Raw genomic sequence first — 18,882 nt, 5'->3', positions numbered from 1 at the left:
AAACTGGGTTCAAAGGTGAAACCTGCTTGACACCACACAACTAATAAATGGTAGAGCTGAGTCTTTGAGCTATATCTAAGTTCTTTTCACTGTGTAAATAAACCACAGGTCATAATTCAGCCTCCTGAATCAAACCTGCTGGGTTTCTGGCCTGACCTTCCACCATTTCCTGCTTTGTCTTTTACCTCGCACCATTTTGAGTGACTTGTAGCTCCTGCACACTTCACTTGATGATTCTGTATCTTTTTATGTACTATCTGTTCTCTGAGTGCCTTGCAAACCCTTATTTATCCTCCACAGCCCTGGTCAGTAAAGTCTTCCCTGGGCATCCCAAGCAGAGCTAATTGTTCCCTCTCCTGTACTCCTGCCCCTTGTGTGTGTTTCTTTCCTCAAGCAGGTCACAGTGGGTTACATTTACTGCTGATTGTGGCCAGACTAAGGTATATAAGCGTAGGGACTGTCTTATTCTTCTTGGTATCTGTGTCCTATTGCTTGGCACAGAATAGGTGTTCAAGTGTTAAAATACAAATGTGCTTATAGGAAATAGGTTACATGATAAGCCACCATCAACCTATTCCATTGAATACTTTTACCCCTCTTGAATGCATTATCTACATGGCAGCCACAGTGACTTTTTTTTTTTAATGCAGATATAATCCTGCTTCAGTGGCTTCCCATTGCTTTTATTTTTTTAAATTTTATTTATTTATTTATTTATTTTTGGCTGCATTGGGTCTTCGTTGCTGCACGCGGGCTTTCTCTAGTTGCGGCGAGCGGGGCTACTCTTCGTTGCGGTGCGCGGGCTTCTCGTTGTGGTGGCTTCTCTTGTTGCGGAGCATGGGCTCTAGGCGCGCGGGCTTCAGTAGTTGTGGCACGTGGGCTCAGTAGTTGTGGCTCGTGGGCTCTAGAGCGCAGGCTCAGTAGTTGTGGCGCACGGGCTTAGTTGCTCCGTAGCATGTGGATCATCCCGGACCAGGGATTGAACCCATGTCCCTTGCACTGGCAGACGGATTCTTAACCACTGTGCCACCAGTGAAGTCCTTCCCACTGCTTTTAGAATCAAGTTAAACATTTAACATGTCCTACTGTAAAGCTCATACTTATACGAAAAGATCAAAGCCTGACCAATTGATTGGTAAAGGTACAATGAACCACTTTCATATTCTGACAGTTCATTACTTATATACAGACTGAGAAGAGTAAGCCGAAGTTGCTAGCTCTTTGGGTCCTAGTTGCACACACCGAAAAGGGCGGCACCAAAACAAAAGGAGCTGATGACTGCACTGAAAGTTGTGGCAGCCCTGATGCCACTAAGCGGGTTTATATCCTGCAGCTCTAGTCTGAAGAGTCCAGGGCAGAAAGCTCCATACCTCATCAGATCCAGGGAGGCGAGGAGAAACTGTCTCATGACTGCCTCCCAGGGAGATAAGGAGCGAGTGGGAGATGGCCTCACAACTCCTTTAGAGGCCTACCGTCTGGTGTTCCGAGGTATTGTGCCAAGACTCAGATAAACTGTAGTTCAAGGTTGCTATGGTGCTTTTCTCATACACCTGCAAGGTCCGTCGCGATACCTGGCTCCATTTTACCTCTTAGCCTTATTTTCTGCTGTTTCCACTGCCCTTTGCTCACTTTGCTCTAGCCAAGCTGGCTTTCTCTTTCTTCTTTCAGCTACAGGTGCTTCCCTGCCACAGGGCCTTTGCACATGCTGTTCTCTCCGCCTGCCAGGTTCCCTGGATTCCTTTTCCTAAACTGCACTTTCTTTGCCTGGCTAACTCCTAGTCAGGTTTCAGTTCTCAGATTAAATATCACTTTCTTGGAAAAGCCCTTCCCCTAGTCTAGATTAGGTTCTCCAGCTTTATACTGTTATAGCGTTATAGCTGCTTAACCTTTCTTTCATAGCACTTCTCATATCGTTGCTTCCATAGTCTCTTGAGGGATTACTTGATATCTGTCTTCTTCACCAGATTGTAAGTTCAGCAATGGGAGGAAGTGTGTCCGTCTTGCTTATCTCACTAATTCAGGCACCACAGCACAAAGTCTGGGGCTGGATAAATATTTGTTTAATGAATCAGTACTACTTCAGTTTTTTTTTTTTAAAAAGAGTAACTTTATTTATTTTTAATATTTATTTATTTATTTGGTTGCATGGGGTCTTAGTTGCAGCAGGCAGGCTCCTTAGTTGTGGCTCCAGGGCTCCTTAGTTGCGGCTCACCAGCTCCTTAGTTGTGCCACACAGGCTCCTTAGTTGTGCATGTGAACTCTTAGCTGCAGCATGCCTGTGGGATCTACTTCCCTGACCAGGGATCGAACGTGGGCTGCCTACATTGGGAGCGTGGGGTTTTATCCACTGTGCCACCAGGGAAGTCCCTGCTTCAGTTTTAATTAGGGAAGTAGTATGGTGGAAAAAGTGTTGACTTGAGAATTAAGTGACTTGAGTTCTGCTCCAAACTGCTGTTAACTAGGTATGTGACCTGGGGCACTCTTCATCTGTCACGTGAATAAAAGATATCTGGTGATCTGGGGTCACTTTGGGTTTTGATAATCTATGATTCCAGATGAACCATTTAATTAGCCAAGTTCTAAAGGGATGGGACTTAGGATGACACTCCAACTGCCTACTTGACATCTCCACTTGGGTGTCAGACAGAAAAACTCCCGATCTCACCCCCAAGCCTGCTCTTCCTGTTACCTTTCCCATTTCAGTTTATAGCAACTCCATTCTTCCAGTTACTCAGGCCCAAAACCTCAGTGGTATTCTTGACTTTCCTCTCATGCCTCTTGGCCAGTTTGTTAGCAAATCCTACTGTTAGTAGTTTCAGAGTATATCCAGACTCCAACCCCTTCTCACCGCCTCCACCATTACGACTCTGGTCCAAATCACCACCATCTTTGACTGGGGTATTGTGTTGGCCTCCTATCTGGCTTCCCTGCTTCCTTCTATTCTATGTCCAGCAGCCAGAATGATCCTTGTAAATAAGTCGGACCATGTAATTCTTATTCAGAATTCTCTATTAGCTTCTCTTCTCACTCAGAGTAAAGTCCAGAATCTTTACTGTATTCTACAAGGTCCTATGCAATCTTTTCTATTTTTAAAGATTTGTTTATTATTTATTTGTTTTATTTATTTTTGGCTGCGTCAGATCTTAGTTGTGGCACATGGGTCTTCGCTGAGGCATGCAGGATCTTTCGTTGTGGCGCGTGGGCTTCTCTCTAGTTGTGGCGTGCAGACTGGGTGGGTGGGCTCTGTAGTTTGCGGCACGCAGGCTCTGTAGTTGAGGTGCACGAGCTCAGTAGTTGTGGTGCATGGGCTTAGTTGCCCCGCGGCATGTGGGATCTTAGTTCCCTGAGCAGGGATCGAACCCGTGTCCTCTGCATTGCAAGGTGGATTCTTTGCCACTGGACCACCAGGGAAGTCCCTAGGTCCTGTGCAATCTTGATCTTACCTCTTACTGTACTCCTCCTTGTTTATTCTGCTCTGACCATACTGGCTTCCTTGCTGTTCTTTTTTTCCCCCCCCTATATATTTTTTACTTTAAAAAATTTACCATTTTAAGAATTTTAAGTGTACAGTTCAGTAGCATCAAGTACATTCACATTGTCGCACAACTATCACCACCAGCCATCTCCAGAACTTTTTCATCTTCCCAAACTGAGACTGTACCCATTAGACACTAACTCCCCATTTCCCCCTCCCCCCAACCCCTGGCACCCACTATTCTGCTTTCTGTCTCTATGAACTTATTAATTACTCCAGGTACCTCATATAACTAATCACACAGTATTTGTCCTTTTGTGACAGGCTTATTTCACTTAGCATAATGTCTTCAAGGTTCATCTGTGTTGTAGCATGTGTCAGATTCTTTTTTAGGCTTTTACAAATCCTTTGTTAAGTCTAACTAATATTCCATTGTATGTACCACATTCTGTTTCTCCATCATCCATCAATGGACACTTGGGTGGGTTGCTTCCACTTTTTGGCTATTGCAAAATAATGCTGCTATCAACGTGGGTATACAGATATCTCTCTTTGTTGTTCTTTGAACACAACAGGCACTACCTCACTTTGGAGGATCCTTACACTTTCTGTCTAGAATACTCTTCCTTCAGATACCTGTAGGTTGACCTTTTGTCAGGTTGTTGTTCAATGTCACCTTCTCACTGAAGCCCTTCCCAACTATCCTACTTTAAATTGCACCTCCCCCTACTTCCCTGGCTCCCTCTCCCATTGCTCCTGCTTCATTCTCTCATGACACTTACCGACATCTGACTGAGGTTTTACTTGTTTCTCTGTCTCTAGTTGTCTGTCCCCTCCCCGCCCTTAACCTCCCGGAGTGTCAGTCCCAAGAGGGCAGGGAGTATTGGACCATTTTGTTCATTGCTGTATCCTCAGTGCCTCGAACAGTGTCTGGCACCCGTAGTCACTCAGTAACTAGTTGATAGATGGACAGATGAATGAGTAAACAAATGGGTAAGGTTTGGTGGTAGGAGGAAGGGGAGACAGAATGACAGTGAAGATAGATGTTTTTCACCAGTCAGCCCTGCTTATCACTTCTCATATTTCTGGCTGCTACTGAGATTGTAAAGGTAATATTAAAACCTAGCTTTTCCTTCATCCTTGTATCTTACTTCTCCAGTGACTGCTATTGTCCCCCAAAGACAGTCTTGTTCTGGGAAAGTTGCATGATAGAGGGCACCAAAGTGTACACACAGAATTGAGAGGATCAGTGTGAGGTTGCAGGTTTTAAATTTTTTGAAGTAAGGACACCAGAACAACAACAACCAAAACCAAAACCAAAAAACCACTAAATCATTCTCTATTATCACCATTATTTCTTAAAAGGGCCTTTTTAACATCAGAGGTATAGGAATAGGAAGGAAAGACTCAGAATAAAGAACATTTGTTTTTTTTCCTTTTAAATTTTATTTATTTATTTTTGGCTGTGTTGGGTCTTCGTTTCTGTGCGTGGGCTTTCTCTAGTTGCGGCAAGCGAGGGCCACTCTTCATCGCGGTGCGCGGGCCTCTCACTGTCGCGGCCTCTCTTGTTGCGGAGCACAGGCTCCAGACGCACAGGCTCAGTAGTTGTGGCTCACGGGCCTAGTTGCTCCGCGGCATGTGGGATCTTCCCAGACCAGGGCTCGAACCCGTGTCCCCTGCATTAGCAGGCAGATTCTCAACCACTGCGCCACCAGGGAAGCCCAAGAACATGTTTTAAATGTAATAAATTTGACTTTTAAAAAAAACTTGCTACATTGTCTTTATTTTCCCCATTTTCCTCGTGGATAGTTGTGTGCAGGCAGGCATCAAGTGGGTGGGCTGAGGTTTGGGGGCCTCTGGTACAGTAGGTGGAATGCTGCAGAGAGCCTGGTGATGCTCTGCAAACGCCTCCGGTGACTGTCATTCGTTGTCGCTGTTTGCCTTTGATGTTTGTAAGTAATTTTTTTAAAATTGAGTTATAATTGACATACAACATTGTATTAGTTTCAGGTACACAGCATAATGATTATATATTTGTACGTATTGCAAAGTGATCACCACAATAAGACTAGTTAACGTCCATCACCATACATTTTATGTAACTAATATTTTTAATTGGAAGTTCTCTAAGATAGTGTTTTCAGACTGCCTATGTTGACCTGTTATTGGATCATGAAATTAATGGGGTGCAAGTGGCCTTCAAAAAAAGATAATATAGAATGCTAAATGAAAAAAGCCAGACACAGAAGGCCACCTATTGTATGATCGCATTTACATGAAACATCTAGACTAGACAAATCCATAGAAACAGAACGCAGATCAGTGATTGCCAGCAGCTGGGACAGGGAGGGTGAAAAGAAAAAGGAGCAGCTGCTCAGTGTGTCCGGGGCTTGCTTTGGGTGATGGAGAGGTTCTGGAACTGGATAGTGGTGATGGTTGCACAGCATTGTGAATGTACTGAATTGTACGTTTAATAGTTACAATGGTAGATTTTACCTATGTGTATTTTACCACAATGAAAATAATAATAGAGAATAGAAAGTATCAGTGTACATTGCACATGTCAGGTATTGTTTAGTGAAACTGCGTGTGAATTACACACACTCTCAGTACCTGCTGCTGGGTCACAACATAAAATGTGTTTTGTGCCTGTGTGTTTTCAGTCAAAATTTGAAAGTCCTCTCTCAAAGGCTCCTTTTAGCTCGGAACATCCTGTGGCCAGTATATGGATGTTGCTAGGATACAATGGACTTTGAATGACTTCCTCCTTCCCTGATGACTCTCCACAAATGCTATGTGATTTTGAGCAGATCACTCATTCTCTCTGGTTTTTGCATCTGTAGCCAATGTTTTTGTTTTGAACCCAAACATGATCTTGTTTGAGCCCTGAGGAGGCCTTAGCCTCTTTTTCACTCGACCACTCATATTTCCCTGCCTTTACTGACCCCTGTACCTAACGCATACAATAGCCACTCTAACACACTACCACACCTTCTGTTTTCATGTTTGTCTTATCCCACCATACTGTGGTCTTGAGGGCAGGGAGAGCGTGGTGGTGTTCTAGAGTCTAGTGTGGTACAGCTAAGGTTTCCCCAGGTGTGCTGTAGCAAATAACATACAGGTGTGCAGCGATAATGACCCTCCCCCACCCCCATCCCCCAGCAACTAAGGCTGCTAGTTGCCTTCCAGCAGCAACCTGGTCTGTTTACCAAAAAGAATTATTTTGTTTGTGGGCCTTAACTTGAAAAAGTTTGGGAGCCATGTGGAAACAATTTCTGGCATTATTTGTTAAATGACAGGGATTATTCTCCGTATTTTATAAGTATTTTAAAATAGAGTAAACAGTTTGACCATCAGGGAGCTAATAATAAATGGGTAGCGTTCTGAATCTGGTGTGCTTTCTGTGACACCACGCTGGGTTGCACTTGATGTGTGCATATGTGCATACCTTTACATCCACATCTGTGTGTGAATGAAGGCGAAGGCTGTGGCTACTCCAGAAAGACCTGAGCTCTGGGGGTTTTCTTTCTTGGTACAGATTAATTTGTTCTGACATTGCTATGCTTTCCCCTAGGCCTTTCGGAATAAGTGGGTTTATCTGATGCCTGCTTACTGGGGAGGAATATTTATAGAATCTCTGAGCTGGAACGAACTTTGGAGAACATCTAGTCCGGTGGTTCCCAGATATGGCTGTATCAGAGTAACCTTTAATCTTTATTGATGCTTAAGGCTCCACCTCAGGTGATTCTGATTGAGAGGTCTGGGAGCCCTTAGGGCCTAGAAGCTGTTTCAGTGAAACCTCCCAGGTGATTTTGATGCAGCCAGAATGATCCGCTTCTCCCATTTTATAGAAATGGAAGGAATTCCCTGGTGATCCAGTGGCTAAGACTCCTCGCTGCCAATGCAGGGGGCCCAGGTTCGATCCCTGGTCAGGGAACCAGATCCCACATGCTGCAACTACGAGTTTGCATGCCGCAACTAAAGATCTCGCATGCTGCAACTAAAGATTCTACACGCGGCAACGAAGATCCCACGAGCTGCAACTAAGACCTGGCACAGCCAAATAAATAAATAAATATTTTTAAAAAAAAAGAAAGAAATGAAAAAGAAGGCACAGAAAGGCTAGATTATTTGTACAAGGGTGCATTGTGACTGAACTCGGAGGCCAGATCTCTGGACTCCCAATCCCTGAATGTTCCTTCTTGGCCCCCACCACCTCCTGTCACAGGGGGAATCTCACTGTCCACCATACTGCACACAGGGAAATGACCCATGGCTGCGGGCACTCTGAGCTTGATACCTTCACCCGAATGTTGGATTTCAAAATTGGGGTTCAAGGAGAAACCTATAGTGATACTAGGGAACTTTGGTTCTCTCTACACCAGCTAAAAACAGCTTGCTGTCAGTCTCTTTCCATCCACACAGTATCACCTTAATACAGATTTGGGGAATTATAGGATAAAATAATTTTCTGTCTTAACCCAAACCATATTTTATAATGTTCATTTCCTTTACATATTTAAAGTTATTTCTTGAACATAGAGTCTCAGATATGGAATTACTGAGTCAAATGTATGGATGTTCCTGTGGATGTCTTATTGACAAGCTGCTTTATGAAAAGATTTAATTATTTTGCTTTTAGTCCACAGCAAGCAGTCTGCAAGGATATTTATCTTTGGTTCCGAGCATTTAATTTTTAATTAAAAACTAATGTTGGTTACATTCTTTCTAATTATAAGAAGTATTATAATGATTCATTTGTAGAAAATTTGGAAAATTTAGAAAAAATCAAGAAGGAAATTTAAGCCATTATGTCTAGCGCATGGATTTAACCATACTTGATGCCTTACTTAAGAGATTTTTTGTCATGAATTTTTACACATAAGGGAAAGTAGAAAATAGTACAAAGAACACCCATATACCTACCATCTAGAGTCAACCGTTACCAACATTTTGCCTTATTTGCTTCACCTATATATATATATTTTTAAATTTTTATTGGCGTATAGTTGCTTTACAGTATTGTGTTAGTTTCTACTGTAGAGCAAAGTGAATCAGCTTATACGTTTATATATATATATCTCTTTTTTGGATTTCCTTCCCATTTAGGTCCCCACAGAGCATTGAGTACAGTTCCCTGTGCTATACAATAGGTTCTTATTAGTTATCTATTTTATACATAGTATCGATAGTGTATGTGTGTCAATCCCAGTCTCACAATTCATCCCACTCCCCCATCTATATATTTTTTATTATTTTTTTTTCTGGACCATTTCAGAAGAAATTAAAGGCATTGTGACACCTCATTCCTAAAAGCTTCAACATTCATGTCTTAAAAATAAGTCAATTAGCTATATAACTACAGTATCATTTTCTTAACTTCCCCACTTCTCCCAAAAATGTCTTTGATAGCTATCTCTTTTCAAATCAAGACCTAATAAAAAATTTGCATGCTGCATTGATTCTACTTTTTTAGTCTCTTAATCTAGAACAGCACCTCCCCACTCCCACCCCGTCACACACACACCGTTTTCCCCCATGACATTGACTTGGAAGGGACTAGGCCAGATTCTCGTAGACTGTTCGCATTCTGGATGTAATTGATCATTCTTTTATTCCTTGCATTTCCCTTAAACTGGAAGTAAGGTCCCAAAGCTTTCTTAGATTCAGGTTAAACATTTTTTGACAAGAATTCTTCATAGGTGACGCTGTCCCATCGGGAGGCACGAATGTAAGGTAGTCTTGCTGTTGGTGATGCTGTTTGATCTCTGGGTTGAGGTGGTGGTAACCAGATTCCTCTAGTGTGAAGGTACATTTTTTTCCTTTTACTTAGTCGTGATAAATTGCTGTAAGTTAACTTGCTGAAACAAAGGATTTGCACATTTTTAAAAACCAGAACACTTGATTATTGTCTAAGTGCTCCTGACTGATCCTGCTATGTACGCTATACTACAGTCAGCATGCTTTTCTGCACCAATTTGTCTTGTTCATTCTTTTTTTTTTCCCGATTACAAAGGAAACTCACATGTATCATGCAGCATTTAAAAGTTAGCCTAGAACATAAAAGTGCCCATAATTCTAATCTCTAGAGATAATTGCTGTGAACAGTTTAGGCATATCATTTCAATTTTTTTCTAAACATATTTACATTTGTTAATTACTGTTATTATACAGAAATGGGCCCATACCATGGCACTACTTTGCTATTTCTTATTTTCATTGAATGTGTCATGAAATTTTTTCCTGCCAGTAAAGGTAGATCTATTCTTTTTAAATTTTTTTTATTATTATTTTAGTTTTAAAATATTCTTTTTAAAAAAAATATTTATTTATGTATTTATTTGGTTGCACCGGGTCTTAGTTGTGGCAGGTGGGCTCCTTCGTTGCGGCATGCGAACTCTTAGTTGTAGCACGCATGTGGGATCTAGTTCCCTGACCAGGGATTGAACCAGGGCCCCCTGCATTGGGAGCTCAGAGTCTTATCCACTGCGCCACAAGGGAAGTCCCCTCTGCTTCTTTTTTTAAATCATGGTAAAATACATATAACATAAAGTTTGACATTTTAACCATTTTTAACTGTTCACTTCAGTGACGTTAACTACATTCACAATGTTGTTAGACCACCACCATCATCTTATTCTTGAATATTTAAACAGCTGTAGAATGGCATTCCTTTGTGGATGAACCAGAATTTATTCAATCAGTGCCCTATTTTTGGACAATTGTGTTCTTTTAAAAACAGTGATGGGGACTTCCCTGGTGGCACAGTAGTTAAGAATCCACCTGCCAGTGCAGGGGACACGGGTTCGAACCCTGGTCTGGGAAGATCCCACATGCCGCAGAAATAAGCCCGTGCGCCGCAACTGCTGAGCCTGCCCTCTAGAGCCCGTGAGCCACAACTACTGAAGCCCGCGCGCCTAGAGCCCGTGCTCCGTAACAAGAGAAGCCACCGCAATGAGAAGCCTGCGCACCGCAACAAAGAGCAGCCCTGCTCGCCACAACTAGAGAAAGCCCGCACGTGGCAACGAAGACCATCAATCCAAATGTGAAGCTAGATAAAGAAAAGTTGTCTAGATAAATAAATAAAAACAGTGATGTAGAGAGCATCTTTGCCAGTCTCTACGCTCATTTAAGTGAGTATTTTTATAAGATAGCTTCCTGGAAGAGGGAAAGCTAGTCAAAAGGTACAAACGTTTTACATTTTAATAGGTATTGCCTAATTGTCTTTCAAAAATGTTCAACCTGTTTACAGTCTAACCACAAGCATCTGAGCCTGGCAAATTATTGATTTGTCCTGTTAACTATTTGCTCTCACAAGGTTAACCAAACTTGCTCTGTATTTAACCTTGCTCAATAAGGAAGAACTGGTTGGTAAAGTAAAAGCAACATTCATTGGTTTAATTAACTGGTATTTATGTAGCACCTCCTGTGTATCAGACCTGGTGTTCAGGCATGGGGAATTTTATTATGAATGAACAGACAATCCCTCCCTTAGTGGATCTTACAGACTAGTGGAGACAGATACCATCTCACAAATGAACGTCAGGAAGTAGTAAATGGGCGTAGATGATAGGAGGCTCTGCTTGGGCTGAGAGTTCAAGAAGGTTCCCTAAGAAAGTGAAATTAATTTGGAACTTGAAGGATCAATGGGAATTACCTACACAAAGGATAGATTGAGAAGGGGGTGGGCAGAGAACATTCTAAGCAGAAGAAACAGCATGTGCAAAGGCCCAGTGGCAGATCCCTTTAGACTTTGTACTGGCTACGGAAGTTCAGCATGTTTGGTGCCCTGGAGGAAAGCAAGTTTCTGAATTATTCAGAGACCAAATAGATGAAGTCTCACTGCCAGGATCCCATAAGCAGAAGGGGTTTCAGAGGGATGGGAGGTTTTCCAAGGCAAATTCTAACAAATTGCAAGTAGTCTGAAGGAGAGACAGAAGAGATGCCCCTACAGACCTCAGCTTAGATTTTTAGAATGTCTTAGCCAAAGTTGGAAGGAGGGCAAGTAACTAAGGAGAAACACTGTGGCAGCTGGAATACATCAGAAAGGGGTCAAGAATGTCAAAGGCCCAGATGAGCTAAGGCTCAGCCAAAAGCTGTGTTTGCAGTAAGCAAAATAAGAGGCATACGCCTTCTGCCAGAATCCAGAAAAGGAGCACAACCTCATCACATCTAATTGTGTGTCTGTCTCCTCCATGAAAATAATACAATATAACATACATTGAGGGCTTCCCTGGAGGCGCAGTGGTTAAGAATCCGCCTGCCGATGCAGGGGACATGGGTTCGATCCCTGGCCCGGGAAGATCCCACATGCCGCGGAGCAACTAAGCCTGTGCGCCAGAACTACTGAAGCCCATGCATCTAGAGCCCGTGCCCCGCAACAAGAGAAGCCACGACAATGGGAAGCCTGCACACCACAATGAAGAGTAGCCCCCGCTTGCCGCAACTAGAGAAAGCCTGCGCACAGCAGTGAAGACCCGACACAGCCAAAAATAAAAACAAATAATTAAAAAAAAAAACATACATTGAGCACATATGCACCCGCTCTGTGCCAAGCACTTAAAGTAGACTGTTTCATTTACTATTAACACTGACGTTTATCTCCATTTTCTCTGTGGGGAAGCTAAGGCTTGGCGAGGCTAAATAACTTCTCTAGGGCCACAGCGGGTTAGTGATGCTGCTGGGTTGGGCAGTCTGACTACAGGTCTTCAATCTGAACCATCACACCATGCTACCTTCCAATGGGAAAGGATAGGCTATGTGGGGTTAGGGGGTAGCAGAATCCAGGGGAATTGGCTCATCCTAGAAAGAGACAGGTCTGCACTTGCATCCTGGATTCACTGTTTGTCACATGTAAGACTTCTGACTTAACCTCTCTGATCTTCAGTTTCCAAATCTGTAAGATGGGAATAACAATTACCTTGTACCACTATGGAATTCAAAATTAGGCACAGAAAATGCTTGGCATGGAGCAAGTACTTAATAAGTAAGGCTGTTTTTATTTTTATTCTAAGACTACCCATAGCCTAGTCTTCATTTTATATGTGAGATATATGTGGTCCTGAATGAATGATACATGATATCCTTGCCCTTGAAGTCAGTCTTTGGGGTAAGCATATTAGTATGATCAGCCTCTTCAGAGTTATACATGACATTTCATACACTTTAAACCTCTCACAGTTCGGCTCTGAAGCAGGGAACAAGGCTGAGATTTCACCCTTTACAGGTGTGAAAAACTCAGGCCTGGAGGAACAAAGTGAATTGCTTAAGGTCTCATAGCCAGGCTAACATCTTCTTACTTTTTTGTTGCGATTAGTAGATTAGTGAAACAGGGAGTGTGAGTGTTGATTTCTGTAGGGCAACTGACGGGTCAGTCAGGCTGTCCCTAGTCGCGAAACAGAAGCGATAGCTTAGTGACATTTCAGTCAGGTGGTTATTGTTGTGGGTTGGAGACCCGGACCTGGGGATTGTCACTAAATAGATCACTGTTGGCTTGACCAAACGTCCACCCTGGGGAGCCTGGCCTGGAATGGGTCACATTTGTACTGAGACTTGGATGAACAGCTGAGAGTTGTGCGGACTGCGTGTGTGACTGACACGCACTGGGAAGGCCAGCCTGTCAGGACCTGGGGTGACTGACCCGGACTCCTGTAGACCACAGAGGGCTGGAGGTAGACAGAAACTGGTGCTGAAATTAAACCAAGATTAAGGTAGAGCTCTGCACAGAAAACCAAGTCCGTAGTACAGTGTGGCTTGAGCGGTCAGTGAGGAAGGTGGCTGTTGAGGTGTTAGGAGGAAGGGAGTGATGCATGTGTCAGCAGTGAGGGGGACGGCCACAAGCTTAGCAAAGGAGGTGACTGTCCCTTTGCCCTCAGCACAGGGCATGGTTGGGCTATTGCAGAATTTAGAAACATGCCACATAAAGGAAAAGTTGAAAAACTCAGGGCTACCCTTGGCCTAGAGAAGAGGGGGTTTAGAGAGGACGGTAAGTCCTGTCTTCAGATAGTTGAGGGACCCCCGCCCTCAGCTGAGTTGTTGACCTGGGTAAGGTTTAGGGTTATGTTGTTGTTTTGGGCCATATCTCGTGGCTTGCGGGACCTTAGTTCCCCGACCAGGGATTGAACCCAGGCCCATGCAGTGAAGGTGCCGAGTCCTAACCACTGGACCGCCAGGGAAGTCCCAGGATGGTGTATTTTTAACGAACTCAGGAGATTCTGTTGCACCTCAGGTCTGGGAAGCAACATCCTGAGGAAGATGGTTGGGTTTATTTCATACCGTCCAGAGGGCAGACCCTCCCCCCGCCCCCGCCACCTGAAAAAGCAGCCTGTGCAAGGAAACAGAGGGAGGGAGAATATTTTGAAACTTTTCAGAAATGGATTGGTGGTCGTGTGGGATGATGAACTCCTGGCATGGGAAGGGGTCCAAATAGCTTTTTAGAAAAATTGACTTGATGAACATTCAGGTTGTTCAGGCTTCCTAAAAACTCCATCCTTATTAATGTATACACCTGAGCCGTCCCATGTGGCAACTTAACTTTAATTAAAATTGAGTAACATTAAAAATTCCACTCCTCAGTCACCTCGGCACACTTCAGGTGCCCTGCAGCCACGCGTGGTGGGTGGCTACTGTATTGAACAGTGAGGATCTAGGACGTGTCCGTCATGGCAGGACGTCCTCTTGGGCAGCGCCAGCTGTCGTGCACAGACGTTTGCACATAGTTGGTAAGCAGAGCAGTATCATGGTTAAGGATTGAGCATGTGGCTGATTGATTTGTTATTAACACTACGGAGTTCATCTCCATTTTAGGGGCAAAGCTTAGGGTGAGGGCCTGGGGCAGTAGCAGAAAGTGGGCCAGTCAGGCTGGATTGGGTCCTGGCTGCTGCTCTGTGGCCTTGGTCACTCCGTGAGGGCCTCAGTTGCCTCACTTGGAAAATAGGCTAATCGTAGGCGCCGCTTCGCTGGGTGGCTGTGAGGATTAGATGCTTAGCACGGTGCTCATCTCACACTAGGCACTAATAAATATTCTTTTTTTTATCCCAAAGTTGTATTCTGTATGAACATATTATTTTGTCCTTTTTGTTCCAATCAGCATTATTACGTAAATCTATTTTTAAGTATTGATATGTGTCCATAGATTGCTTAATTGTCCCCTTACTGTTAGGAATTTGCTACTTTACCTTTTCTCTACACTATAATTATGATTACAGTTATTTGTTTTGCTTACTGGGCCAGACACTAGGTATTGTTATACTCATTTTTATTTCTAAGGAAACTGAAGTTAAGGGCAGTTAATTTACAAAAAGAGAGCGATAGATCTGTGTATAAGCATTGGAAAGATGTCAAAGATAGGTTGATAAATGAAAAAAGCAAGTTGCAGAACAACTTGTATAGCTTCTCATTTGTGTAAAAAACACAGAGGAGGCTGAATGTATGCTTATAAATGCACAGGGGTAATAATAGAAACCGTGCCAAGTACTTTCTGTTACCTCCTAGCCCTCACAATAGCACTGTGTGGAAATGAGTACTTAGAGAGGGTAAATTGTCCTAGATGGCTCAGGTAGTAAATGGCGTGCCAGGTTGAAGTCCAGGTCCCCCCGACTGCCGCTGTGCACTGGGCCCCCCACTGTCATGGCAGCGGCAGGCAGCAGCGGCCATACCTGCAGCTGCAGTGTCCCACATTCCTCCTCTGCACAGGCTGTTGAAAGTCCTTTGGGACTTCCCTGGCGGTCCAGTGGTTAAGACTCCACGCTTCCGCTGCAGGGGGCACGGGTTTGGTCCCTGGTCGGGGAACTAAGATCCCACATGCTGCGAGGCCAAAAAAAAAAAAAAAAGGAAAGTCCTTTGATTGGTGAGTTCTTCACCCCTACCCAGTAGGGCAGAGAGTGAGGGTCCTCTGGTGGATTTTGAGCTGGAGGGCAGGTGGATCTGCAGTCTGCATTGGGAGGCCACTCCTGCTGTGGCGGGTCGGGGGGTGGCGGTTGGGGTGCTGTTTCCTAATGGGGTCTGCCCTCTTCGCCAGCCACCTGAACAGCGAGTGGCAGCTGTGCATTTGTATTGGTTCAGATGCTGAGGTCGGCAGGGTTTGGATTTAAATGTCCTGGTGACATATAGAAGGGAGCCTGGGGCAGTGGCTTGAGCTTTGCCTCTTTCCTTGCCCAAGGGTGTGACCTCGACGGGGAACACCACTGTTCTTTCCCTCTGTCGCTTCTTTGGGTTCATCTTTTCCTCCTTGGTCAAAATGTACCCTGTGAAGTTTGTCATCCACAGTTTAAAATGAACTAATACAGACCCCTTCATAACAGTTGCTTATCTGTTGCTGCATAACAAGTCGTTGCTTCCAAACTTAGAGGATTAAAACAACAATACACATTTCTCGCTCGCAGTTCCTGTGGGCCTGGAATTTGGGAGCATCTTGGCTGGTGGTTCTGGCTCAGAGTCGCTCAAGAACTTGCAGTCCAGGTTGTCGGCCAGGGCCCTGGTGATCTGAGGGCTTAGGCTGCGGCTGGAGCACTGGCTTGCAAGATGGCGTGCTTACACACCTCGCAAGGTGGTGGTGGTTTTTGGCAAGAGGCCTCAGTTCCTCTCTAGGTGGGCCTCTCTCAGGACTGCTGAAACGTTTTAATAGCGGTGGTGACTGTCTTCCGCCAGAGCCATCAAAGAAAGAGAGAGCCAGGCAGAAGCAATCCTTTTTGTGACCTAGCCTCAGAGGTCCCCTAGTATCACTGTGCCGCATTCTATCCAGTCAGTCGGTGAGTCTGCTGCACATTCCAGGGGAGCAGGATTAGGCACCACCTTTTCAAGGGATGAGGAAACATCCAAAGCTCATGCATAGGTTTTCCTCACTAATTTTTCCATCTATTCGACCATTAGTTATTAAATCTCTAATATGTGCCAGGTAGTCCAGATACAGATGAATAAGACAAACAAAACTTGATCCCAAGCCTCAAGGAACTTACAGGGCAGGCAGGATAGCAGCTACCGTTTGGGTGGTGCTTTAGAGCTTAATGAGAACGTCCACATATTTTCTCCTTCAACCTTCCCAGTAACTATATGATCACTACAGCTGGTTGTATCCCCATTGCCCAACTTTTCTGGCCCTCAGATGATGGAGGATTTTCTTAAGTGGACAGAATTTGACTTTGATCCAGAAATTCTGACTATAAATCCCTTGCACTTTCTGCTACCACAGGCTGTGTTCCTTGTGGCTACTGTCTCATCCCTGTGCCTCAGGTGAGGAAAGTGAGGCTGCAGTCACTGAATAGCTCTTGACACTTGAATTCTTTGCTTTTTTCACCATTCTGCACTGTCTCTCAGGGGTGGACCGCCCTAAATACTCCACTGACAGTCGCTGCTGTCCTTCTTCTTGCAGAAAGCCCTGGGTGTGCGGCAGTACCACGTGGCCTCGGTCCTGTGCCAGCGGGCCGAGGTGGCTATGAGCCACTTTGAGCCCAGTGAGTACATCCGCTATGACCTGCTCGAGAAGAACATTAACGTCGTCCGCAAACGGTAAGGCTGCAGGGCGAGCTGCGGAGACTGCGAGAGGGTGTCGGTGCTTCTGGTGCCACCTGCCCTTTTCGGGCAGCGCAGGAGGTGCTTGGTGAAGGATGGCTGGTCGTGGTGGTGGCAGGATCGAGGCGTTTAGGGTACAGCGGTCCCTGCTGAGGAAGGGTGTTCCAGATCAGTGGTGGACCTTCTGTCCTCTCTGCCAAGGAAAAGTCTGTTAGCAAGAAGCCTGGAGATGTGGGCCCTAGGGAAGGTCTCAGGCACTCTTCGGTGCTGTGGCCCGAACCTTCCACCCACCCTTTCCAGGACAGACGACTAGCCCTGGGCCATTTCTCTGGGATCTGCCGGGCCCAGTGACTTCAGAAATACATATATTTCCTCTTCAGTGCGTAAGCCCAGGGGAGAGCTCAGCCTTGAGACTCAGAAGGAAGCTCAGGTGGGATCTTGAGCATATCTTTTTTCTGGACCTCTCTTTGCTCACTTGGTAAAATGGCAGCTGTCTTTGCACTGCTGTTCTGTGTGCCAGGTTCTGGGCTAGATGCTGGCACAGGAGGGATGAATAAGATACCACAAGAGGATGAGGAGTGGGGGCTGGTAGCCAGCCCTGCTCCTGAAACTTGAATGACTGCAGACAGAGCTGCGCGCTTGCCTATCTGGTGACATGGCCCTGGGAGTACGAGAGAACCAGTATGAGTACACAGTGTCCCCATCCCCATTAACAGCTGACGAATGGGCTCAGGGGGACAAAGCCACACTGTGAGTGAGTGATGGGACCTGGTCTCCAGGCTCTCGTCCAGTGCTCTGGCCACTGTCCCACACTTGCTCTCTGTTGCCACTTTGCTTCCTCTTTACTGGTATCCTCACTTCAGTTTTACAGGTAAGGGACTATCTTAGTCTTTATCTCCAGTAGCCTGCAACATGGCATCACCTAATTATAGTGAGGACCTCTTAATGTACATCAAGGATGTTCATCTGATTCAGGTGGTGTAGGCCTTACTACTCAAAATGTGGCCCATGGGTCAGCAGCATCGGCATCAACAAGCAGCACTGGGAGCTTGTTAGAAACGCAGAACCTCAGGCCTCACCCCAGACCCGCTGAGTCAGAATCTGCAGTTTTAACAGGAGCCCCAGGTGACTGGAGTGCACATCAAAATGTGAGAAGCACTGGCCGGTTTCCCAGCTGGTTCTAATGTGTAGTCAGGGTTGAAACCACTGTCCTCATCCCTGTGTGACCTTATACAAATACTTTTTCCCCAGAAAACACTATTTATTCTTAGAGCTCTCAGATCACAGCTCAGTGGAAAAATAATAGATTTTGCTTTAGTCTGCAAAACACTTCCCCCCCTCCTCTTTGTCATGCTTAGAAGGAGAGTTAACATAGAAGCTTGCTTTGAGGTAACTTGACAAAAAAGTGTTCACCATTTTGTCTTTGCTTTAAAAAAATTAATCAGAAAACTGCCCTTTGGTTTTAATTTTTATCAGCAAAATTAACCCTCCCCCTAAAATTTTTCCTTTGCCTTCTTATTCCAACTCTGCACTAACCAGAAAAGTCCAATCAATAACTTTTAGCATTTTCCAGGTTAATACAGGCAAGAGATGTTCCATTTTCATTGTTGCCATAGAAGAGTGGTTCTCGCTGGAGGTGGGGTGAGGGGTCGATTTTGTCCCCTAGGGGAATTTAGCAATGTCTAGAGACATTGTAGGTTGTCATAACCTGGGGTGGGGTGTGGTTTACTGTTACCTAGTGGGTAGAGGCCAAGAAAACTGTCACACATCCTACAGTGCAGAAGACAGCCTCCACACTAAAGAAGCATCTGGCCCAAACTGTCAGTCGTGCCATAGTTGAGAAACCCTTCCATAGAGAAAGAAGGCAGAAGTGAGGCTGTTCTAAAAAGATGCTAGTG

General features: G+C 44.8%; 1 protein-coding gene across 1 annotated transcript in view; it reads left to right on the top strand.

The window, feature by feature from the left end:
• The window catches only part of ACO2 (aconitase 2), a 51,733-nt gene that overhangs the window by 10,860 nt on the left and 21,991 nt on the right, over positions 1-18,882 (top strand). The window contains exon 2 of the mRNA XM_061205896.1: positions 16,845-16,981. Coding sequence (XP_061061879.1) covers positions 16,845-16,981 — 137 coding nt within the window. The remainder of the gene's footprint in view (positions 1-16,844; positions 16,982-18,882) is intronic.

The sequence above is a fragment of the Eubalaena glacialis genome, chromosome 11 (assembly GCF_028564815.1).
Source record: "Eubalaena glacialis isolate mEubGla1 chromosome 11, mEubGla1.1.hap2.+ XY, whole genome shotgun sequence".
Classification (NCBI taxonomy): domain Eukaryota; kingdom Metazoa; phylum Chordata; class Mammalia; order Artiodactyla; family Balaenidae; genus Eubalaena; species Eubalaena glacialis.
This window is presented reverse-complemented; position numbering and strand designations above follow the sequence as displayed.